The sequence below is a fragment of the Elgaria multicarinata genome, chromosome 23, assembly GCF_023053635.1.
Source record: "Elgaria multicarinata webbii isolate HBS135686 ecotype San Diego chromosome 23, rElgMul1.1.pri, whole genome shotgun sequence".
Taxonomy (NCBI): domain Eukaryota; kingdom Metazoa; phylum Chordata; class Lepidosauria; order Squamata; family Anguidae; genus Elgaria; species Elgaria multicarinata.
Window position 1 is genome coordinate 2,168,720 of NC_086193.1, and position 25,499 is coordinate 2,194,218.

Below are 25,499 nucleotides of genomic sequence, written 5' to 3' on the forward strand. Positions count from 1 at the left end.
ATTAATAATAATAATAATAATAATAATAATAATAATAATAATAATAATAATAATAAATTTCCCCCCTCAGTTCTCCCTCAGGCGCGCGCGCCCCCACAGTTTCCCCGCCCATTTCTACGCGCATGCGCCAACCCTTCTCTGGCGCGCTCCGGCGAACCCTCCTCCCTGAACATCTCTGCGGTGGAGGAAAGAGAAGGCGTTGGAGGGGCGGGGACGTATAGTATCGCGAGATTTCTCCCTCTATTTCCCCCTTCGTTTTTTCTCGTCCTCTCCCCCTTCGTTCGGGCGCGCCCCCCCCCACCGTCCCACAAGTCGGGTAGAGCCCAAACCAACCAATCGAGAGCGCGCGCGCGCCTCATTCCTTTCCCCACCCCCTCCCGCCCCGTGCTGTCCAATCGCGGGGCGGGCCGCCAGCCAATCGCGGGAGGCCTGGCTGCGGCTCGTGCGCGCGCCTCCAGCCACGCCCCCCCTGTCCAACTGCCTTCGCTCGGCCTCAGTCGCTGCTCGGCGTTTCCCCCGACAGGGCCGGGCTCGGAGGTTGGGTAGGCCTCACGGCGAGCCTCGGCCTCGCGTAGCGCGCCCAGTCGGGCGATGACGGCGCCGCTGCCGCGGCTCCTCCCGAGGCGGGGCCGTCGCTAAGCGGAAGAAGAGGCCGCCGCCTGCCGCCCGGACCGCCACCGTCATGCCGGCCAAGAGGAAGCTGGTGCCGCCGGCCCTCAACATCACCCCCACCATCGCCGAGGGACCCAGCCCCACCGGCGGGGAGGGCGACGGCTCCGAGTGAGTGGCGGTGGGGGGCCGGAGGGCGGGAGGGCGGGAGGGCAGCCAGGTCCTGAGGCGTTTAAAGGGAGAAGCGCACGTCTGGAAGCGGGGGAGGAGGAGTGCGTGTGTGAGAGACGGGGGGGTAGGCTGAGATAATCATTATTAATAATGAAATAATAATAACAATAACAACAGAGGTTGGGATGGGTGTGAAATGTTAGGGAGCGCAGGGCCCCCGAAACACACGAGGCATTTAAAGGGGGGGTCATAGAATCATAGAATAGCAGAGTTGGAAGGGGCCTACAAGGCCATCTAGTCCAACCCCCCTGCTCAGTGCAGGAATCCACCTTCAAGCATCATAGAATCATAGAATAGCAGAGTTGGAAGGGGCCTACAAGGCCATCTAGTCCAACCCCCCTGCTCAGTGCAGGAATCCACCTTCAAGCGTCATAGAATCATAGAATAGCAGAGTTGGAAGGGGCCTACAAGGCCATCTAGTCCAACCCCCCTGTTCAGTGCAGGAATCCACCTTCAAGCATCATAGAATCATAGAATAGCAGAGTTGGAAGGGGCCTACAAGGCCATCTAGTCCAACCCCCCTGCTCAGTGCAGGAATCCACCTTCAAGCATCATAGAATTATAGAATACAGAGTTGGAAGGGGTCTACAAGGCCATCTCATCCAACCCCCTGCTCAGTGCAGGAATCCACCTTCAAGCATCATAGAATCATAGAATAGCAGAGTTGGAAGGGGCCTACAAGGCCATCTAGTCCAACCCCCTGCTCAGTGCAGGAATCCACCTTCAAGCATCATAGAATTATAGAATACAGAGTTGGAAGGGGTCTACAAGGCCATCTAGTCCAACCCCCTGCTCAGTGCAGGAATCCACCTTCAAGCATCATAGAATTATAGAATACAGAGTTGGAAGGGGTCTACAAGGCCATCTAGTCCAACCCCCTGCTCAGTGCAGGAATCCACCTTCAAGCATCATAGAATCATAGAATAGCAGAGTTGGAAGGGGCCTACAAGGCCATCTAGTCCAACCCCCCTGCTCAGTGCAGGAATCCACCCTAAAGCATCATAGAATCATAGAATAGCAGAGTTGGAAGGGGCCTACAAGGCCATCTAGCCCAACCCCCTGCTCAATGCAGGAATCCACCTTCAAGCATCATAGAATCATAGAATAGCAGAGTTGGAAGGGGCCTACAAGGCCATCTAGTCCAACCCCCCTGCTCAGTGCAGGAATCCACCTTCAAGCATCATAGAATGCAGGAATGCAGGAATCTACCCTTAAGCATCTGTGGAATGCTTTAGGGTCTGTGGAAGGCAAAGGTTGCATATCATTAACAGCCTAATTTATCCATTTATTTATTTATTTATTACATTTCTATGCCGCCCAATAGCCGAAGCTCTCCGGGGCGGTTCACAAAAATTAAAAACCGCGATAAAACAACCAGGCAGGTTAAAAGCACAAATACAAAAAATATAGTATAAAAAAAGCACAACCAGGATGAAAACCACGCAGCAAAATTGATATAAGATTAAAATACAGAGTTAATGGTATTATTAGGGGGTCGAATGGTGCGAAGCACAAGGGGAGGGGCTGAAAGAGGGATTGGTGTGTATGTGGGGGGGGAACGCACGAGGCATTTGATATGGGGGGGGTCCCATGTGTTAGGAGTGAGGGGGGGGTCTGCAGGAAGGAGATGGCCGAGGATCACTGTGCATATTATTACAAGGATGTTATTAGGATGGGGGTGTTCAGGAGGGGGGCTGAAAGAGAGGTAGTTGTGTGTATGGGGGGGGAACACGAGGCATTTAAAAGGGGGTCCCATGTGTGAGGAGTGAGGAGGGGGGGTCTGCAGGATGGATGGTTGGTGATCACTATTTGTGAACCGCCCAGAGAGCTCCAGCTATTGGGCGGTATAGAAATGTAATTAATAATAAATAAATAATAATATTACAAAAGATATTGTTAGGGTGGGGCGGGGTTCAGGAGTGGGGAAGCGCAAGGGGAGGGGGCTGAAAGAGATTGTTGTGGGGGGAAACGCAAGGTATGGGGGGTCACATGTATTAGGAGTAAGGAGGGGGGTCTGCAGAAAGGGATGGCTGAGGGTGGTTATGCATAATATTAATATGATAAAGATATTAAGTGGTGGAGGTAGGTGTTGAATCTTACAGAATGGGGGGGGCGTCTGAAAGAGACATTGGTGGGGGTAGGAGACCCATGAGGTGTTTAATGGGGGTCCCAACTATTAGTGAGGAGGGGGTCTGCAGGAAGGAGACGGCTGAGGATCATATTATTAATATTACAAAGATATTATTAGGGTGGGGCAGGGTTCAGGAGTGGGGAGGCACAAGGGGAGGCGGGCTGAAAGAGAGATTGTTGTGGGGGGGGACGCCCGAAGCATTTAAAAGAGGGTCCCGTGTATTAGGAGTGAGGAGGGGTCTGCAGAAGGGGAGGATTGAGGATAATTATACATACTGTTAATGTAAAGATATCATTAGGTGTTTGGGGGAGTGCTGAATGTGTTGGGAGGGAGGCGGTGGTGAATGGGAGGGAGGCAGCTGGAAGAAAGATGGTGGTTTTGGGGGGGACACGCACACGAGGCATTTAATGGGGGGGCTCCGTGCATTGTGGTAGGGAGGGGTCTGTGGAAGGGGATGAGTGATGGGAGGCATGGGCTGAGGGTTTTTTTAGTAATATTATTAACAACTTTCTTATATAATTAACAATACTGGATGGTTTTCTGTTGGGGTGGGTGTTATGGGAGTGGGGAAAAGGAATGGACGAAGCAGTAAGCCTATATGCACCAGTTGCTGGGGAACATGGGTGGGAGGGTGCAGCTGCACCGGGCCTCGATGGGCCCTTGGTCTGATCCAGCATCAGGGCACTACTTATGTTCAGGACTATCACTCCTATTACTCGTACTACTAATATTATAAATGATATTATTAGGGGGTTGGTGTGGGTGTTGATTGTTATGTGAGGGGGGGGATGAAGAGGGGGAAAGGCAGCTGAGAGAAAGATTGAGGCACACATGTGCGCACGCGAGGCATTTGAAGAGGAATCCTTGTATGGGATTGTGGGGAGGCGCCTGGGAAGGCGGAGGCTTGGCGGAACAGAGGGTTCATAATGTTTCCATCATTTAGTAGCTGAGTTTCCAGCAGTATACTTAATGAAGCAACGCTTGCTGCTTCTTTTTTAATGCTACTCCTTTTGCTCCTGGTACCCCAGAATGCATACAAGGATGTTGTGCCTTGAGTGAGGGGAGGTGTAGGGGGGGGGGGGTGTTTGGGAAAGGGAACGAAGGAGAGGGTTTGGGTTGGGGAAGAATTGGTATTTTAAGGCCATTTCACGGTGGGGACCCATGCCTGGAAGCGGGGAGTGGCTCAAAGGGTGCTACATTAACACGGTGACGGATCGTTGCTGTTGAAATTACGCATTACTTCAGTATCTGTTGCCATGATTAATAATATCATTAGTAATAGGCTGTAGGAGGATGGTTGAGTGTTGGAGAATGGGGAAAGCAAGGAATCTTGCTGTGTGGGAAGCGTGAAAACTGTGTGGGTGCCGTAAGGGGTTTAAAGGCGGCATCCGGGTAGGATAGTGGCCGGGAGAGATCCCGGGAAGGAAATGGATGGGACAGGTGACGGTTAAAGGTGTCTGTACATTGTTTAAAACTGGTAAGTGTAGTATTGAGTAGTAAACACATTTTTATCCCACCTTTCCTCAAAGGATCTACATGACTTTCCTCTCTTCTGCGTTTCCTTGGCCCCAATTTTATCTTCACAACAACCTTGAAGTAAGATCAGGCGAAGAGATGGTGACTTGTGTGGACAGTGGTTTGAGTGTGTGTGTGTAAAGGCTTCGGATTCCTTGGTCCAATGCTCTAAACTAGCCTCCTGCAACCTGGTGCCCTCCGGATTATAATCTATTTTTATTTATTACATTTATATACCGCCCCATAGCTGAAGCTCTCTGGGCGGTTTACAAAGATTAAAACACTGAACGATAAAAATGTATATACAAAATGTAAAAGCATAAAAACAGATTGCATACAATACCCATTTAAAACAACTATTCTGGGTCGGTTAAAAACTCAACATATGCTGTTAAATGCCTGGGAGAAGAGAAAAGTCTTGACCTGGCACGGAAAAGATAGCAACATTGGCGCCAGGCGGGCCTTGTCAAGGAGATAGTTTCATAATGGGAGGGGGGCCACCACTGAAAAGGCCCTCTCCCTTGTTGACGTCCTCTGAGCTTCTCTTGGAGTAGTCACCTGGAGGAGGACCTTGGATGTTGAGCATAGTGTAAGGGGAGGTTCATGTCTGGAGAGGCGTTGGAGTTGCAGTGCAAGACATCTGAAAGGCAGCAGGTGGAGGAGGCTGCATTTATTTATTTATTTATTTATTTATTACATTTTCATACAGCCCCATAGCCGAAGCTCTCTGGGCGGTTCACAAAAATTAAAACCATCATAAAACAACCAACAGGTTAAAAGCACAAATACAAAATACAATATAAAAAGCACTTTAGCTCTGGATGGGGCTTGGATACCTGCAAGGAAGCTAACAGGCTGTTATGGGAATGAGGAAGGAGCAGAGGAAGCTAACTGGTAGTTCTGCGAGGAAGGTGGGGGTGGGCATATGTAGAATGGGAGATCTGGGGTTATATGGTGGAGAGGGGAATGGGACATTGGGTTCCATGGGAAACAGGGAGAAGGCTGGGGGTTGAAGGAAGAGTGGGGTTTTCAACAGGGCTGGCCTGGCGTGAGCGTTATGGGGTTGAGGAAAGGCAAGAGGGCACTGAATCGTAGGTGGGGAGTGTGGCTGGTGGTGGACTAAAGTCTCCGTGAGCCCCTGCCAAAGGAAGGGAGGCAGGTGGCTCCCAGGAGCAGGGCCTTCTCTGCTGTGGCACCCCGGCTGTGGGATGAGCTCCCAAAGGTTCGCCTGGCATCTACACTATACTCATTTAGATGCCAGGTGAAGACCTTTTTTATTTTCTCAGCATTTTAACAGTCTAGCAACTTAATTTTAGCGTTGCTGTTTTAAATTTGTATTTAAAACCTGTATTAAATCCTGCACTAATGCTCAGTTTTATCCCGTTTGTGTTTTTATATTGTATTGTGTTTTTAAACCGTTTGAGCGGTTTCCTTGGTTTTAATTTTTTGTAATCTGACCAGAGAGCTCTGGCCATTGGGCGGTATAAAAATGCAATAAATAAATGAAGTAGCTGAAGAAAGGAGGAAATTAGACAAAATCCGTGTGTGGAAAAGGGAGGGTGGTCTGAGGATGATGAGTTTGGTGGCCAATAGTATATGTTCTTGAGGACATATGGGGAGGGTAGTGGTGGCTATATAATGGATTTTATATGTGGAAATGTATGGGAAAGAGGTTAGTTACTGGGAGCCCTGGGAAAGGCTGCTCAGGTTGAAGGAGGAGTCCTGTTTACAAGGGAGCCATACAGTTTGCAGGGATGGCATTGATTGAAAGTGTGAGGGGAAATTGACAAACTTGGTGAGCATTGGTGCAGTTTGCCCTCATCAACAGCCCTTGGTTGTTGTGAACGAGCCATCACACCAGTTCACACGGCTGGATTGCTTTCGCTGCCGACGGGAGCGGCTTAAACAACCCAGGGAAACACCTCCACCCCTGGGTTGTTTAACGTGAGGTTCTGGTTTGTCTACCCCAGCAAGCGAGAGTTGGACCCCAGGGTTTTAGCCTCTGGGAGGAGGATCCGAGCCACTGAGAATTGTAGAGGTGCGAGTTGAAGGGTGTGTGTATGTGACAGATTTGATACTTAAATGGAGGAATATTTTATGGAAGTTGGATGGGAAGTCTGAGGAATGAAGAACCTCTACGGCAGAGCCTTCTCTGTGGCTGCACCCACCCTCTGTTAAATCCCCCCTCGTGCGGTTCAGGAGGTGGAAAACATAATATCTTTTAAACGCCTCCTGAACTTTTTACGCAGGCTTTCCCTGGTCTTTAATGTAGCTGGTTTTATATTGCCTTTTAAACTTTTTAATGTTTTAGATTTATACTTGTATTTTATGGTTTTTAATGGTGCACTGCCCAGAGAGCTTTGGCTGATGGGCAGTATAAAAATATAATAAATAAATAAAATATAGGAAACAGTAATTAAGCAGCAGACGGATCCACTGGGAGAATTGTTTGGAACTGACTTTCCACCTTCTCCTTCATTCCGTTACTTTCCCTTATATTCTTTTAGGAGAAAGGCTTTATTTTGATTTTCAACTGATACCCTGCCTTTCCACCCTCTAGTCCAGCCTTCCTCAACCTGGGGCGCTCCAGATGTGATGGACTGCATACGTATTTGTTTTAAGATTAAAAGTATTTTCTACTAACAATATGATTTTATTTTAATAAGCACAGTTATACCAATATTTGGTACATTGTTTTTTATCAGTTTCCTGAAACTTATTTTGCTTTCAGGTTTGGTTTTGGTTAAAGATAACGCTTTTTTTTTTCACACTTCTGTTAGGAAAAGGAGCCCCACTTGGCTCTGGGTTTTTGCTTTGGAGGAGCAGAACTTGGCCGTGTGTATATGTGTGTGTGTGTGTGCTCATGTATACCGTGATGGTGGAGGGAAGCGAGATGTAGAGGATGTGAAGTGGAGTTGAGGGCTGATTTTTGGGAAGAGGAAATTCAATCTGTGCGCAAGAGGTGCTCCTACGGGGATGTCGAGACGCACCCTAAAACGCGCCAAGAATATAACACCAGATCACCTTTAAGGCCTTTGTATGCTCATTAGGGCGTAGAGTGCAACTCTGATGCAACTGAAGGGAATAAAGAGAACGCCGGTATTCCTTACGTATCTCCCCGCTGGTGACACCCCTACAAGAATACCCTTAAACAGGCTGGAAAAAAGCTTCGAACTCCTACAAGCCAACACTAGCAATTCAGAAGCCAGCCTTGTCCAGAACTGAGAAAGCATTTAAAGTCTCCACTAGGATTGGGAGCGGGTTCCCTTGGTCATTCATGCGCAGGTCACCTTGGTTTGCTCTGTAGTCTGCAAACAGCCGTTTTCCCTCCAGTTTGGGCGGGCGCAGCGGAGCTCTGAGCCGGTGCGATGTTCCCCCCCCCCCCCCCGTTTTCCCCTCAGAGCGCATCTCGTTGACCTCCAGAAGAAACTGGAAGAGCTAGAGCTGGACGAGCAGCAAAAGAAGCGGCTGGAGGCTTTCCTCACGCAGAAGGCCAAAGTCGGGGAGCTGAAAGACGATGACTTCGAGAGGATTTCGGAACTGGGAGCCGGCAACGGCGGAGTGGTCACCAAAGTGCAGCACAAACCCTCAGGGCTAATCATGGCACGGAAGGTGAGTCAGAGGGAGGGAAGGAGGGGGGCCGTCTCTTCCGGTACGGCCAAAGGTTTTGGGGTGTCCAGAGATGGCAAGCAGCAATAGCAGAGCCGCACTCGAAGTGATGAGAGTTGGCATCTTACTGGGTCGGTTTGCACCGGGACCAGCAGGGGAGGGCGGGCACGCTTCACCAGTCCCTTGCGCTTTTAACCAACGGCCTACAGCCGGCCCCGTTTGTACGTTATTGAACGTGACATGCGAACCCGGGGCCCTGGGTTGTTTAGGGGGCGAAACATCCCAGCAGTTAACCCAATAACAAACCATGGGGAGCAATAGTGAGACAGATTTGGGGACTCCTCTGGGCGTCCTCCACTCCCCCTCCCCCCCATTTCCTCTCTGCAGCTGATTCACTTGGAGATCAAGCCCGCCATTCGAAACCAGATCATCCGCGAACTCCAGGTGCTTCATGAGTGCAACTCCCCCTACATTGTGGGTTTCTACGGCGCCTTCTACAGTGACGGAGAGATCAGCATCTGCATGGAGCATATGGTGAGGCCCACGTTCCCACCGGTGGCTTGTTCGGTGCCCACGGCTTTGGGGGGAGAGCGCCACGCCTCGGCCATTGCTCAGCTTCCCCCAACCACGTGCTGTCTAGATGCGATAGACTGCGACTCACGTCATCTCCGGGATTTGCAGTCCAACACATCTAGAATGAACTTTAATAGGGATAAATGCCAAGTTCTACATTTAGGAAATAGAAACCCAAGGCACAGTTACAAGACGGGGGATACTTGGCTCAGCAATACTACAAACGAGAAGGATCTTGGAATTGTTGTAGATCACAAGCTGAATAGGAGCCAACAGTGCGATAGGGCTGCAGGAAAGGCAAATGCTATTTTGGGCTGCATTAATAGAAGTATAGCTTCCAGATCATGTGAAGTACTGGTTCCTCTCTATTCGGCCCTAGTTAGGCCTCATCTAGAGCATTGCGTCCAGTTCTGGGCTCCACAATTCAAGAAGGACGCAGACAAGCTGGAGCGGGTTCAGAGAAGGGCAATGAGGATGATCAGGGGTCTGGAAACAAAGCCCTATGAAGAGAGACTGAAAGAAGTGGGCATGTTTAGCCTGGAGAAGAGAAGATGGAGGGGAGACCTGATAGCACTCTTCAAATACTTGAAAGGTTGTCCCACAGAGCGGGGTCGGGATCTCTTCTCGATCCTCCCAGAGTGCAGGACACGGAATAACGGGCTCACGTTAAAGGAAGCCAGATTCCGGCTGGACATCAGGAAAAACTTCCTGACTGTTAGAGCAGTACAACAATGGGATCAGTTGCCTGGTGAGGTTGTGGGCTCTCCCACACTAGAGGCCTTCAAGAGGCAGCTGGACAACCCTCTGTCAGGGATGCTTTAGGGAGGATTCCTGCATTGAGCAGGGGGTTGGACTCGATGGCCTTGTAGGCCCCTTCCAACTCTGCTGTTCTATGATTCTAGCACAAGACATGGTGGCCCTTTGGTTTGGTACCAGAGCTGCTGCCGTCTGGTGCCTCATTCAGCCATTTCGTAGAGCCCTGTGAATTCTGTCTCTGAAAAACAAAGCAGTCCAGACACATTACGCCGGCGATGGTGGAATGTTTTCCTAGTGAGCGTCCTTAAGACGTGGGAGAGAAAATTCTGGCGGATACGCGAAGGACGGCTAGCGTGTGCAGAGCTCTTGGGGGTGGTGGGCGGGTGAACAGTTGGAACTTCTCCTGGGAGCCTGTGTTCAGATTCTCACGCGGCCACGCGCTTTCTCCGGCGCAAGTTCTAGCCCATAGCAGAAGAACATCAAAAGAGCCCTGCTGGATCAGTCCAAGGGTCCAACATTCTGTTCTTACAGTGACCAACCAGCTGTCCACCAAATGTCTGTTTCGATTACAGCCCTTAAGGTTTCCTTAAGCCTCTTCTTCTTCTTTTTTAAAAGGTTTTTATACCATTTTTTATTGTGCCTGTTTTATTTTACGGTTCGAAGGCTTGTCTTGTGAACTGCTCGGAGTGTTCCGGCTATTGGGCGGCCTAGAAATATAATACACAAACACGTACCTGTGGAAGTCTCTATCCACCCTGAACCTAAATGCTTTCCCTAACGTTTCGAGACTTTTATTTATTCAGGCTCTGTTGAGAGGGCTGTGGTGGCGATCCTCAGGCCGAATCCTAACCTCATGTTTTTGAAACGCACATGTGCACACGCACTGTAACATGCTCTGAGGGTTATAAACACAGAGATGTCAAAGAAGGGGGGAAACCCCAACGTGCAATGAATATAATTGATAATAAAAGCGTCACAAAAATAGAGGTCGCCTGCTTAGGTTGTCTTCCCCTAGCCTTCATCCGTAAAATGCGGGGAGCAGAGGTGGCACATAACCCCCCTTGTGTATGACTGGGAAAGAGATGAGTCAGCTGAGTGTCCTCGGGGCTGATGGGAGTTGAAGTCCAACCTATCTGAAGGTTGCTAGGTTGAGCGGAAGCGAGGTTAAATCCACACGGCCCGTCTGGGGTTGTGTTGGGTGTGCATTGAGGCTGATATTTTTATCTCTGTATCAGCTAGTCTTTCCTCTGGATTTAGGATGGAGGATCCCTAGATCAAGTCCTGAAAGAAGCCAAGAGAATTCCCGAGGAAATCTTGGGGAAAGTCAGCATTGCGGTGAGTGTATTTCCACCTTCCTTTTTTAAAAAAAAAAAGTTTGTGAAGGTTGATTCCAGGCCTTCCAGAAAAGAGGCTCTGTGTCACTTAAATCCTTTTACAGGAAGTTTGAATATTGAGTTGTCTGTTTTTTATGCCTCTGAAAACTCCTCTCCCTCCTCCGCTTCTTATAAACTGCTTGCCAGAAGGGGTGTCTGAAAAATAATAGATTTAAATTTGAACTCTTTAGTGACAAGGACCCATAGGGTTATTGTCTGCTCTTGCCTGGCTTCATTCGTTGGAACTAGGCAGGTGATAACAATTAAAATACCCGAACGTGTGGTCCTGAGGTTTGGCTTCTCCTTTCACATGAAAGAGAGCTTCTCCGATCATGTTAACGGGGGGCGTGAAATACCCTCAGGTCTCTGCAAGACCAACCGACGAAAACGTCAGGTCTAGCCCACTGCCACCCCTTTTCTCTCGGAGAAGTCAAGGGCAGACAGAGAGACCCAAGAGATCAGGATTCATGCTTGGGTGCATAACGGGAGTTCAGAGAAACGCCGTGCCTGAAAGCCGCGGGGTGGGAACAGGCGTGTGCGTTGGCAGGCCTGTGTGCTCTGCCGCTTTTCGACACGGGGGCACGGCGGTCTTAGAACGGGTTGGGAAGCGGCAGAAACCTCGCCGGGTGACCACCTCTCCCTCACTGAGCCCACTTGAAACTCTGCAGCAAGTTGGCAGAAGGCCGGTTGGAGCTTGAAGCTAAGCGTCATTGGGACCAGTTATTTCTGGCCCGGCCAATAAGGTGGGAAGAAACCAGCCACGCCCTAGAGGAGGAGGAGGAGGAGGAGGAGGAGGAGGAGGAGGAGGAGGAAGAAGAGTCCCCCCCTTTTTCAGTGTATTGAAAGGGTTGTGCTTCCTTGAAAGGTTTGTTTTGATCAGAGCCTCGTGGGTTACTTAAGAAGCCTGTTCTTCCTCCCCTTCCTTGCCCCCCAAAGCCTTCTGTTTTCCACATCCTGGCCTTGCCCTGACCTTTCTCTTCTCCCCCCCCCACCCCTGCCCCCCACCTTGCCTACCTCCAGGTTCTGCGAGGCTTGGCTTACCTTCGAGAGAAACACCAGATCATGCACAGAGGTGAGAGATAGCCAGGGCTCTGTGTGTGTGTGTGTGCGTGCGCGTGCGTGCTCTGCCGAGGAAAACCCAGATTCCGCCGTCGAAATAAATTACACAACGGCGACGGGTTTGTGCAGGCCTTGCTCAACGTCGCTCGGCTTCCAGGGTCTGGCTTTGCAGCGGTTCCATTTCTCCCCTTGAAACCACCCTGCCGCCGACTAGAGAATGAGTAGGAGCAAAAAAGTCGTGGAAAGCAAACTACTTCGGGCATCTCTTGGAATTTCCAGGCGGCCGCTTGAGCCTCTCATAGAGCTTGGAGTGACCAAACCAGCCCCTGAGTGCCAGAACACACCAGGGGACTCTGAAATCCTCTGTGGACACCGGCTGAGGGCCACAGATTCCTCTCCCCGGCTCTGCAGCCATGAGGGCTAGGAACTTGCTCTTGTTTTAAAAAGAAAGCAAGCAAATCGCTCTGAAAGCTGCGATTCTTGGGAAGGCCAAGTCTGCAGCTGACACCAGACTGTGCCCCCGCGTTGTGAGCCCTAGACATGGGCACCGATTGCAAGATTTGACTCTGACCCCCCTCTCTCTCCCCCCCCCCCCCCAATTCGGCGCTTTGGAAATAGGCCCAAAGGAGATTGGCGGTTCATAACGGGGAAAGAATTTGGTAGGATCAACTGCTTTCCTGCCTAAGACACACACAACCGGAAGTTGTAAACCACCCAGAGAGCTTCGGCTGTGGGGCGGTATATAAATGTAATTAAATAAATAATAAATAAATAAATAAGTGTCGGGGGAAAGCATAAACGTAGTGTTTACATTTAAACCAGCCTTCCTCAACCTGGGGCGCTCCAGATGTGTTGGACTGCATCTCCCAGAATGCCCCAGCCAGCTGGCTGGGGCATTCTGGGAGTTGTAGTCCAACACATCTGGAGCGCCCCAGGTTGAGGAAGGCTGCATGATTTAAACAAACACACACACACACACATTACAAATCTTGTGTTTTTGTTTTTTTTTAAAAAAAAACTCATTTAAAAAAAGTTGATTTTTATCCATTTTTAACCGTCGCATCATCACAGTACAGCAACAGCCCTACACAGCCTGGGCCTTTTGCACGCGTGGCTTTTGTCAGAGAAACCGAAGTCACAGCCCAGAACTTCCAAGAAGCCGGAGCTGGTCGTCTGGTTAATTCCGCCGAGGCTTTGACTGAATCAGATCCACATCCTTAATGAACGTTGTATGTGAACCCTTCACTTGGGGTGCTAGCTTAAATTGTTTACTTCGCTGTTGCTCTTCAATATTTCCCCTGCTTTGTCTTCTTCCCTGTTTTTCCTTCCCTTTTTTTTTTTTTTTTTTTTAAAAATCCACTTGCAGATGTGAAGCCTTCTAATATCTTGGTGAATTCTCGGGGAGAGATCAAGCTTTGTGATTTTGGGGTCAGCGGACAGCTCATCGACTCCATGGCGAATTCTTTTGTGGGCACGCGATCCTATATGTCTGTACGTTCCTTTGTTCTCTTTGGTAATATTTCTGCATCGAGAGTAGGGGACAGCTTGTCCCGGATACTCGAGGACAGCTAATATTTATTTATTTATTTATTTAAGGATTTTTATGCCGCCGTTCAGCCAAAAAAGGCTCTCACGGCGGCTTACAAAAGTGTTTCTTGACAGTCCCTGCCCACAGGCTTACAATCTAAAAGACATGACACAAAAGGAAAGGGGATTGGGAGGGAGGAGGAGGAGGGGGGAAAGGAAAGCAAATTCAGGCACTACAATTTTAGTTGGAAAGTTCAGCAGTTACAGTTGACAGCAGGAGGGAGGGGGCTCTCAGCTGGAGCTGGACCCAGGCACGATGGAGAGGTGCCTGGCTGCTGCTTCCTCCCTCACTGGTGGCCTCTGCAGAGACAGTTGACAGCAGGAGGGAGGGGGCTCTCAGCTGGAGCTGCCTTCAAGAGGCAGCTGGACAACCATCTGTCAGAGATCATAGAATCATAGAATAGTAGAGTTGGAAGGGGCCTACAAGGCCATCGAGTCCAACCCCCTGCTCAATGCAGGAATCCACCCTAACGCATCCCTGACAGAGGGTTGTCCAGCTGCCTCTTGAAGGCCTCTAGGGTGGGAGAGCCCACCTCCCTAGGTCATGGGTTCCATGGTCGCACTGCTCTAACAGTCAGGACGTTTTTTCCTGATGTCCAGCTGGAATCTGGCTTCCTGTAACTTGAGCCCATGATTCCATGTCCTGCACTCTGGGAGGATCGAGAAGAGATCCTGGCCCTCCTCTGTGTGACAACTGTTCAAGTCTTTGAAGAGTGCTATCAGGTCTCCCCTCAGCCTTCTCTTCTCCAGGCTAAACAGGCCCAGTTCTTTCAGCTTCTCATAGGGCTTTGTTTCCAGACCCCTGATCATCCTGGCTGCCCTCCTCCGCTCTCCTCCCGCACCCCCCAGCATAGCACCACTGTAGTTCGTGGAGGAGGCTTTACAACTGGGTCTGCTACGTTGACAATGTCGGTCATCTAATTCATGGAATCAAACTTCCTGGTCCATACCTCCAGCACTGTTCCCATTCGCAAGACTTGGCCTCTGCGAAGTCAACATAAAAGTGGCTTTTCAGTAACTACATGCCGTCATAGGTTCCTTCTTTCCTTTGGGGAACAGGGAAGGCGTCTCTGGCTGCCCAGTTTTGTCTTTTTACAGGAATGGCAAGTTCTGTTGCTTATTTATTTTTGTAATATTCGCATGCCGCCCGATAGCGAAGGTTCGCTTGGGCAGTTTATAGTAACCCGGAACCCAGTGTGTAAAGAGCCGTTCGCCCCTGGCGACTCAGTCTCCAGCTGGCTGGAGAGGGGCGCTTGTTCTTGTAAACAGAGAAGTCGCTCCTCTTACTCTTCCAGTCCTTGTGCCACAAACGGCTGACCTCAGGCGGCGTGGGGGGCGGGGGTCAGTCTATTTCGAAACGTTGGACGAGCCGGCGACTGTTGCGGACGGCTGCTTTTCGCAAGGCCGCGCCCGGCCCCCCTCATCCCACCCCCTTTCTCTTGACTGCTTGCAGCCCGAGCGTTTACAAGGCACCCACTACTCGGTTCAGTCGGACATCTGGAGCATGGGCCTCTCCCTGGTGGAGCTGTCCATCGGAAGGTACCCCATTCCCCCGCCGGATGCCAAGGAACTGGAAGCGATCTTCGGCCGCCCCATAGTCGACGGGGCCGAAGGGGAGTCCCACAGCGTCTCACCACGGCCGAGGCCTCCGGGACGCCCCATTAGCGGTAGGAGCTGTGTCAGGAGCCGTGCTGGCAACCCCGTTGCCGTCTCTAGGTTTTGTTTTGCAGAAGCAAAGCTGGACTTCCCTGGGACTGATCGTTGGTGTTACGTGAGCAAATCCAGGGAAAGACCAGGGACTCCGGTCACGTTGATCAGTGGTCTGTCAGCACCCCCATTGGTCACCGTGCCACATTAAGGCCAAGCGGTGGTTGTCTGGAGGAGGCGGGATGAATCCCGTTGGAACTGCATGCCTCTGGATTTGACGTTTAACGTAACGGCTCCACCACTTACTTTGAGTCTGGCAACTTGAAATTTCGTGCCAAGGTGATAGCTGGTCTCTCTCGTCCCCCTCCTGTCTCCCACGACCGACCTCCCAGGGGCCTCTGGGAACACTCCCAAGTAAGGTGTGAACCAACGTGACTTGGCGGTTAGAGCTGGGCGAGGTCTGGAGAGACCCACCTTCAAATCTCCACTCACTCAGCGATGAAGTCCTTTCTGGGGTGACCGTGGGACATTCACTACGGCCCTATTCAGACAACACGCTAAGCCAGCCTTCCTCAACCTGGGGCGCTCCAGATGTGTTGGACTACAACTCCCTGGCTGGGGCATTCTGGGAGATGCAGTCCAACACATCTGGAGCGCCCCAGGTTGAGGAAGGCTGCTTTAGATAATGCTGGATTTGCAAATTGTGCCCGGGTTTTTTGGGTCTCCCCCCGGCACCTGGCCAGCCACTGTGTGTACGGTTGCTGGGCTGGATGGAGCCATTTTGTCTGATCCAGAAGGGCTCCTCGTATCTTCTGAAGGCTGGCGAGATGCACCAGGCTTGGCGGATCACAAGTTGTGCTGTCCTGGCCAACCGCAGCCCTGTGCCCTCCAAATTGCTTAACCTACAACCGCACCGTTCCTCATAGTCTCTCTCGTTAACCTTCATCATCCCAACAGTGGGAATCCGGGTTAGTCGTGCTGCATAGCACACATTTAGCAGCCTAGCTTTCAAACGCCTTTTTAATTGTGCAGCCCCCAATTGGGTGTGTGTGTGTGAGTTGTGTTGTCTGAACCCTTCTCTTAACCTCTGCTGCAAATTGTGGGTTAAGCAAGGGTGGTTTAACCCTTGAATAACCCACAGTGACCGGGTTCGGACGACACGGTGAGATTCCAAATTGGCCTGATCAGGGGGTTGAACTATCAACCCGGCCACAACGCGCACTGCAGCTCACCCTGGGTTAAATAACCCAGGATGGGCTACCCATGTTGTGCGGACAGGGTTGATGTCTGGATTCATTTATGTTCCCCTTTCTTGGCTTCTTGCATTCCTGGATTCTTCTTTTTTTTTGCTTGCGCCTTGAAGAGAACACAGACTTTTTAAGCTTCCTGTTCAGTGGCCTGTGGGCATGGTTTCATCCTGCGTCTCTTCTTTTTACTCTGCAGGGCATGGAATAGACAGTCGTCCTGCAATGGCTATCTTCGAATTGCTGGACTACATTGTTAATGAGGTTGGTGGCTGCTAAGACGCTTCATCTCTTTTTATGGGTGGGCCTTTTGCTTCCTACTGGGCAAAACTGTTGTTCTCCTCCTACCTTTCCTGGCTGTTCTTCACGCCCAGTGAAGGCTGGAGGCTTTTTTCTTCCTTTTTTTAACCCAAAGATTCTGGGGGATTCTTCTGTTCCACAGAAGAATCAGCACTTGAGTACAAGTCCCTGCAGACATGTAACTCTTTGGCGTATGGGCGGTTGTGGGCTGCTCTGTGTTGGGGAAAGACTGATGAAGGAGCTTCCGTCGGAAGCCTCGGTGTCTTAATACTCAGCTCTGGGGCCGGTAATATTAACAGTTTAACAATTTAAATGTGTTACAACAAAGACGACAGTCCTTAAAATGTATTATCAATTGATATTTCTCAGTTACTAAAATGCAAAAGAGAGATGGATATGTCATTATCATTATCATCATAATTTATATACTGCCCCATAGCGGAAGCTCTCTGGGCGGTTTAAAAAGATTAAAACCAGTGAACATCAAAAACAAATATACAACATTTAAAACCATAAAATACTGCCCCATAGCGGAAGCTCTCTGGGCGGTTTAAAAAGATTAAAACCAGTGAACATCAAAAACAAATATACAACATTTAAAACCATAAAATACTGCCCCATAGCGGAAGCTCTCTGGGCGGTTTAAAAAGATTAAAACCAGTGAACATCAAAAACAAATATACAACATTTAAAACCGTAAAATACTGCCCCATATACTGCCCCATAGCGGAAGCTCTCTGGGCGGTTTAAAAAGATTAAAACCAGTGAACATCAAAAACAAATATACAACATTTAAAACCGTAAAATACTGCCCCATATACTGCCCCATAGCGGAAGCTCTCTGGGCGGTTTAAAAAGATTAAAACCAGTGAACATCAAAAACAAATATACAACATTTAAAACCGTAAAATACTGCCCCATATACTGCCCCATAGCGGAAGCTCTCTGGGCGGTTTAAAAAGATTAAAACCAGTGAACATCAAAAACAAATATACAACATTTAAAACCATAAAATACTGCCCCATATACTGCCCCATAGCAGAAGCTCTCTGGGCGGTTTAAAAAGATTAAAACCAGTGAACATCAAAAACAAATATACAACATTTAAAACCATAAAATACTGCCCCATATACTGCCCCATAGCGGAAGCTCTCTGGGCGGTTTAAAAAGATTAAAACCAGTGAACATCAAAAACAAATATACAACATTTAAAACCGTAAAATACTGCCCCATATACTGCCCCATAGCGGAAGCTCTCTGGGCGGTTTAAAAAGATTAAAACCAGTGAACATCAAAAACAAATATACAACATTTAAAACCATAAAATACTGCCCCATATACTGCCCCATAGCGGAAGCTCTCTGGGCGGTTTAAAAAGATTAAAACCAGTGAACATCAAAAACAAATATACAACATTTAAAACCATAAAATACTGCCCCATATACTGCCCCATAGCGGAAGCTCTCTGGGCGGTTTAAAAAGATTAAAACCAGTGAACATCAAAAACAAATATACAACATTTAAAACCATAAAATACTGCCCCATATACTGCCCCATAGCGGAAGCTCTCTGGGCGGTTTAAAAAGATTAAAACCAGTGAACATCAAAAACAAATATACAACATTTAAAACCGTAAAATACTGCCCCATATACTGCCCCATAGCGGAAGCTCTCTGGGCGGTTTAAAAAGATTAAAACCAGTGAACATCAAAAACAAATATACAACATTTAAAACCATAAAATACTGCCCCATATACTGCCCCATAGCGGAAGCTCTCTGGGCGGTTTAAAAAGATTAAAACCAGTGAACATCAAAAACAAATATACAACATTTAAAACCATAAAATACTGCCCCATATACTGCCCCATAGCGGAAGCTCTCTGGGCGGTTTAAAAAGAGTAAAACCAGTGAACATCAAAAACAAATATACAACATTTAAAACCGTAAAATACATAATAAAATTGATTGATTGATTGATTACATTTATATCCCGCCCCATAGCCGAAGCTCTCTGGGCGGTTTACAAAAGTTAAAAACAGGGAACGTTAAAAACTATACAGAATTTAAAACCATCAAAAACGTAATATAAAAACAACGGTATCCATTTAAAAACAACAGTTCTGGGGTCCGTTAACAAACAAACTTAGCGTTGTTAAATGCTATTAAATGCCTGGGAGAAGAGAAAAGCCTTGACCTGGCGCCAAAAAGATATCAGCGTTGGCGCCAGGCGGGCCTCGTAGGGGAGATCGTTCCACAGTCGGGGGGCCACCACCGAAAAGGCCCCCTCCCTTGTTGCCACCCTCTGAGCTTCCCTCGGAGTAGGCACCCGGAGGAGGACCTTAGATGTTGAGCGCAGGGTACGGGGAGGTTCATGTTGGGAGAGGCGTTCCGTCAGGTATTGTGGTTCCAAGCCGTGTAGAGCTTCATAGGTTTAAACCATCTCGAATCGGGCTCGGAAGCGTAGTAGAATTTTTCAGTGCAGTCGGGTATTTCTAAATGAAATTAAATGACGCAGTACCCGTCCCCCTTTGCATTCCACTTTTTGTTCCATCTCAGAGACTCAGGTGTTCTCTCTGCCCGTCGCGTTCTTCCCCGGCCGCTTTCCTCAATTGATTCTGCTTCCCCCAAAATCTAACCTCTGTGCCTTTTCTCCCCTGTTTCCCCAGCCGCCTCCAAAGCTGCCAACTGGGGTTTTCACGCAAGACTTCCAGGAGTTTGTAAATAAATGGTAAGTGATTGCCGTTATCCACGGGGGTTATCAGGCCCTGGGATGGCAGGGGAGAAGGTGTCTGTAAACGGCCCCCCTCCAGAAGAGCTCTGAGGCTGGATCAGACCAAGGGTCCAACTAGGCTCAGCAATACTACAAACGAGAAGGATCTTGGAATTGTTGTAGATCGCAAGCTGTAGATCGCAAGTATAGCTTCCAAAAGAACCACCTCTGAGTCCTCAGCTGGAACTCTCCCTTTTTATGGGTATACGGGGACAGGTGGGCCAGCAATTTCCTGGCTGTAAGTCCGAGTCTTCCTTTAGGACAGTCCTTTTCCAGCTTCATTGGCTGCCAGTCCAGGTCTGGGCCCGATTCAAAGTGCTGGTATTGACATTTAAAGCCCTAAACGGTTTGGGGCCGGGTTATTTGAAGGAACGCCTCCTCCCATATGTGCCTGCCCGGACCCTAAGGTCATCTACAGGGGCCCTTCTCCGTGAGCCCCTGCCAAAGGAAGTGAGGCAGGTGGCTACCAGGAGCAGGGCCTTCTCCGCTGTGGCACCCCGGTTGTGGAACGAGCTCCCCAGAGTGGTCCGCCTGGCGCCTACACTGTACTGCTTTCATCGCCAGCTGAAGACCTTTTTATTCACTCAGTATTTTAACACTTAATTTTAACTTTAAATTTGACTGTTCTAACTCTGTATTTTTAATCTTATATCAATTTTGCTGCGTGGTTTTTATCCTGGTTGTGCTTTTTATACTGCATTTCGTATTTGTGTTTTTAACTTGTTGGTTGTTTTATTGTGGTTTTAATTTTTGTGACCCGCCCAGAGAGCTTCAGCTATTGGGCGGTATAAAAATGTAATAAATAAATAAAATCAATGGGCTGAGCTAGAGGCGACGGGGCTGTCCTCTTCCCTGTATGGGGCTCTTCTTTGCAGGTGGGATCGCGTTGAGTCATTCAACGCTCTCATCTGCCTGGCCAAAGAGTCTAGCTTTCCCCTTGCGACCATTGACCAGCTTTTGTGCCTCTTTTTGTTTTTAAACAACCAATGTATATTTTTCCTCCCCAGCTTAATTAAAAACCCTGCTGAACGAGCAGATCTAAAGATGCTGATGGTAAGTAGATAAGGGCGCCAGGCCCGCATATATCCTACAGGCAAAAAATAAAACGAAAAGCTCACTTCCGTTCACAAGAAGAATTCACTACCACAAGATGTGGTGAGGGCCACCCATTGGGATGGCTTTAAAAGGGGGGTTGGATAAATTCCTGGAGGAGGAGAAGGCTATGAGTGGCTACTAGCCCTGATGGTTGGGTGCTACTTCCAGTATCCGAGGCAGTAAGCCTGTGTGTACCAGTTGCTGGGGAACATGGGCGGGAGGGTGCTGTTGCACCATGTCTTGCTTGTTCATCCCTGGCCGACGGCTGGTCGGCCACTGTGCGATCAGAGTGCTGGACTAGATGGACCCTCGGCCCGCATTTCATACCCATTCCCTCCCTTGCCCATGAAAAGCACAGAATAGCTCCCTACTCCAGAGTATACTCGGAAGGCTCTTTTGCATTGCACCTGTCCCATGGTGAGAGCATCAGAAGAGTCCTGAGGCTGGATCAGACCAATGGTCCATCTAGGCTCAGCAACACTACAAACGAGAAGGATCTTGGAATTGTTGTAGATCGCAAGCTGAATAGGAGCCAACAGTGCGATAGGGCTGCAAGAAAGGCAAATGCTATTTTGGGCTGCATTAATAGAAGGATAGCTTCCAAATCATGTGAGGTACTGGTTCCTCTCTATTCAGCCCTGGTTAGGCCTCATCTAGAGTATTGCGTCCAGTTCTGGGCTCCACAATTCAAGAAGGACGCAGACAAGCTGGAGCGTGTTCAGAAGAGGGCAACCAGGATGATCAGAGGTCTAGAAACAAAGCCCTGTGAAGAGAGACTGAAAGAACTGGGCATGTTTAGCCTGGAGAAGAGAAGATTGAGGGGAGACATGAGACCACTCTTCAAATACTTGAAAGGTTGTCCCACAGAGGAGGGCCAGGATCTCTTCTCGATCCTCCCAGAGTGCAGGACACGGAATAACGGGCTCAAGTTAAAGGAAGCCAGATTCCAGCTGGACATCAGGAAAAACTTCCTGACTGTTAGAGCAGTACGACAATTGAATCAGTTACCTAGGGAGGTGGTGGGCTCTCCCACACTAGAGGCCTTCAAGAGGCAGCTGGACAACTATCTGTCAGGGATGCTTTAGGGCGGATTCCTGCATTGAGCAGGGGGTTGGACTCGATGGCCTTGTAGGCCCCTTCCAACTCTGCTATTCTATGATTCTAGTCCAGCACTCAGTTCACACATTGGCCAACCCATCAGCCATGGACCCACAAGGCCGGACATGGTGCAACAGCACCCTCCTACCCATGTTCCCCAGCAACTGCTGCACACAGGCTCACTGCCTGGAATACTGGAGAAACCACACATCCATCAGGGCTACTAGCCACGGATACCCTTCGTGTCCAGGATTTTATCCAACCCCCTTTTAGAGCCATCCAAATTAGTGGCCATACCACATCTTGCGGGAGCAAAGTTCACAGTAACTCTACGCTGTGTGAAGAAGTATTTCCTTTTCTTTGTCCTGAATCTCCCCCACACACCAGCTTCATGGGATCACCCCAATGGGTTCTAGTATTTTGAGAGAGGGAGAAAAATGTCTCCCTCTCGGTGTTCTCCACGCCAGGCATCATTTTGAACACCTCTATCAGGTCTCCCATCAGCCTCCTTTTTTCCACGCTGAACAATCCCAGCTGTTGTAACCTTCCCTCGTAGGGGAGAATGCTCCAACCCCTTATTTCTGGTAGACAACTTGCCGTGTGATTCATATCCCTATCAAAGCTGTGAGTGGCTCCCTTCATACAGGGAACTCCGTCTTGAGCATTTGCTTCCATTGGAAAGGGGGGGAGAGAGAGAGAGAGGAAGTTTTGGATCAGCAAAACAATCTTGCCTTATGGCCCAGGTATAAGCAGTTCTGACACCTACAGCATCTCAACTTCTCCCTCCTTGCAAACCCACTGAGCTTTTTTGGCAAATACCCTTCCTTCCACCTGTCCCACCTCCCGATACTTCTGTATCTGGTTTGTCCACTTCTGTACAATTCCACAGCTTGTCAGGGAAGAGGCCGCGAATCTGTTACAGAGCCCTGCTCCACCCATTTGAGCACGAGTGGACGTTGCCCCGGCGTCTTGTTCTCGCCGTTGGCTCTGAATTGCCAACAGATTGCTCGGACAGACGTCGTCAGGGCAGGAACTGCTTCTTGCTGAGAGCGTTCTGTACTGCTCCGTGCTGGTAGAACCAGTCTGTTCTGGGTAGCGCTCTTCGGTTTTGTTTCCCCGCCCCCGGCCAGGGACAGCAGAAAGAGGTCCGAGGAATCTTCTTTTTATGGCGTCCGTCCTAGAGTTCTCAAAGAACTCAATTATGAAATTGCGGACCTCCTCACAAAAAAATATGCAACGTGTCCCTAAGCTCAGCCTCTGTACCAAAGGACTGGAAGATGGCCAGTGTAACACCAATTTTCAAACCGGGATCCAGGGGGTTTCTGGGAAATTACAGGCCGGGTAGCTTGACATCTCTTCCAGGAAGATTGATTGATAGCATTATAAAAGACAAAATTAGTCAGCGTTTAGAAGGGCAGGTCCTGCTGAAGAAGAACCAGCATGGCTTCCGCAAAGGCAAGTCCTGTCTCACTAATCTTCTAGAATTCTTTGAGAGTGTCAACAAACATGTAGACAGGGATGATCCGGTGGACACTGTTGACTTGGATTTCCAAAAGGCTTTGGATAAAGTTCCCCACCAAAGACTCCTGAATAAACTTAGTAGACATGGAGTAAGAGGAGAGGTCCTCTTATGGATCAGTAACTGGTTACAGAACAGAAAGCAGAGAGTAGAAATAAACGGTCAATTCTCCCGATGGAGGGAAGTAAATAGTGGGGTCCCACAGGGATTAGTATTGGGACCAATTTTTTTCCAGCATGTTCATAAATGATCTGGAATTACGAGTGAGCAGTGAAGTGGCCAAGTTTGCCAACGACACCAAATTATTTAAGGGTGTTAAAACCAAATTGTGAAGAACTCCGAAGGGATCTCTCCCAGCTGGGAGGGCGAGCGTCCAAATGGCAGACGCGGTTCAGTGTAAGCAAGTGTAGCACGTTGGGGCAAAAAAACCCCAACTTCCAAGTATAACCTAATGGGATCTGAGCTGGCGGTGACTGAACAAGAGAGAGATCTTGGGGTTGTGGTGGAAAAGCTCGATGAAAATGTCCACCCAGTGTGTGGCCGCTATAAAGAAGGCAAACTCCCATGTTAGGCATGATAAGAAAAGGAATTGAGAATTAAACGGCCCGTATCGTACTGCCCTTATACAAATCTATGGTGTGACCACACTTAGAATATCGTGTACAGTTCTGGTCACAGCACCTAAGAAAGGATATTATGGAGCTGGAAAAAGTGCAGAAAAGAGCAACTCAAATGATGAAGGGGCTGGAGCGTCTCCCCTAGGAGGGAAGGTTGCAACACCTGGGATTGTTTATCTTGGGGAAAAGGAGGCTAAGGGGAGACATGATAGAAGGTTGTTAAAAATACGTGCATGGTGTGGAGAACATGGGTGGGGAGACATTTTTCTCCCTCTCTCAAAATACTAGAACCTGGGGTCATTCCACGAAGCTGATTGTTGGGAAATCCAGGACAAATAAAAAGAAGGACTTCTTCCCACAGTGCGTAGTTGAATTGTGGAACTCACTGCCACAAGATGTAGTGATGTCCATCAATCTGGACGGCTTTAAAAGGGGGTTGGAGGAATTCCTGGAGGAGAAGGCTATGAAGGGCTTCTAGCCCTGATGGTTGTATGCTACCTCCAGTAAGCCTGTGTGCACCAGTTGCTGGGGAACATGGGTGGGAGGGTGCTGTTGCACCATGTCCTGCTGGTTCATCCCTGGCCGATGGCTGGTTGGCCACTGTGTGAATAGAGTGCTGAACTAGTGGACCCTTGGTCTGATCCAGCAGGGCAGTTCTGATGTTCTTTTTAGATCCGTTTATCGGTTTCTAAAAGCAGGCCGCTCTTTGGAAACGGTTTTCCTAAAAGCAGCAACAATGCGGTCCCCAAAACCGTTAATTGAACGTCTTGAAATGCAGCAGCCCCCAAATGCCTCCCTCTCCACCTTCTCCACACCCTGCACGATTTTATACCCGTCTGTCGTGTCTCCCCTCAGCCTCCGTTTCCCCAAGCTGAACGATCCCAGCTGTTGCCACCTCCCCTCCTCGGGGGACGCTCCAGCCCCTGGATCACTTGAGTGGGCCCTTTCCCCCACTTCCTTGCCACCCTCATTCCCTGTCCTTGCACCGTTTGGATCGCCCGTCTCCCTACCCGTCGCCAGCTACGCTCACCTTTTCTCTCCTCCTCCTCCTCCTCTGCTTCCAGAATCACGCCTTTATCAAGCGCTCCGAGGTGGAAGAGGTGGATTTCGCCGGCTGGCTGTGTAAGACGCTGCGGCTGAATCAACCCAGCACTCCCACTCGCACCGCCATGTGACCGCCAAGCAAACAGCCTTCTTTTCCCCCCTTCTTCTTCTCCTTCTTTTGTGCACCTGCTTGTCTGCTGCCGTTCGCTCTCCCTGCAGCAGAAGAAAGAACCGCCTTTCTTGGCCTGACTCTCCTCCTCCTCCTCCTCCTCCTCTCTTTGCTCCGGAACGGTTTGGAAACTGCCCAATCATCCCAACGGCAAGAGCAGAAATCGGCTGGCTTCCTTACCTTCCTGTTTCGTCGCTCGGTTTCGTTTCTCCTCCCGCAACGGAGCGTGGCTCGCTCTCTGGAGCTTCTGACTCGGGGCGGGGCGGGTGTACAACAGTGCTGCTGCTTTCTTGTTTGCTTCGTTGGGGTCTTTTTTTGTGGGGGGGGGGAGGGAGGAAGGGAAAGCTGCTGCAGGGGTGGGGAAGGCAGAACGGTTGCACCTTTTTCCCCCGGGTGGGGGGTGTGTGCTGCCCTTTTCGGGCAGACCCGAGGATGCTGCAGAGTTAGCGCAGAGCTCACCGTGTGGCCGACCAGGGCAGAGGTGGGCGGGTGACCAGATTGGACGGCGGCTTCGTTTCCTCGGAGTCGACGGAGGCCCCGTGTGCTTCCTGG

At 49.5% G+C, this 25,499-nt stretch overlaps 1 protein-coding gene across 1 annotated transcript; it reads left to right on the forward strand.

Moving 5' to 3' along the window:
- Positions 1–492: 492 nt before the first annotated feature.
- On the forward strand, positions 493–25,284 carry MAP2K2 (mitogen-activated protein kinase kinase 2). The gene is made up of 11 exons (XM_063147062.1): positions 493–780; positions 7,888–8,098; positions 8,483–8,629; positions 10,682–10,759; positions 11,818–11,869; positions 13,223–13,347; positions 14,897–15,110; positions 16,534–16,598; positions 19,302–19,363; positions 20,413–20,458; positions 24,799–25,284. Exons 1-11 carry the CDS (start codon positions 683–685, stop codon positions 24,907–24,909), a joined length of 1,209 nt encoding a protein of 402 aa, XP_063003132.1. The 5' UTR covers positions 493–682; the 3' UTR covers positions 24,910–25,284.
- Positions 25,285–25,499: the final 215 nt, after the last annotated feature.

What these genes read in the sequence shown, in the direction of transcription:
- MAP2K2 (XM_063147062.1), top strand. Translation starts at nt 683, where the DNA reads ATGCCGGCCAAGAGGAAGCTGGTGCCGCCGGCCCTCAACATCACCCCC. An exon ending in GGCTAATCATGGCACGGAAG is followed by an intron (nt 8,099 to 8,482) that starts GTGAGTCAGAGG and finishes TCCTCTCTGCAG; the next exon opens with CTGATTCACTTGGAGATCAA. An exon ending in TGGACTACATTGTTAATGAG is followed by an intron (nt 16,599 to 19,301) that starts GTTGGTGGCTGC and finishes CTGTTTCCCCAG; the next exon opens with CCGCCTCCAAAGCTGCCAAC.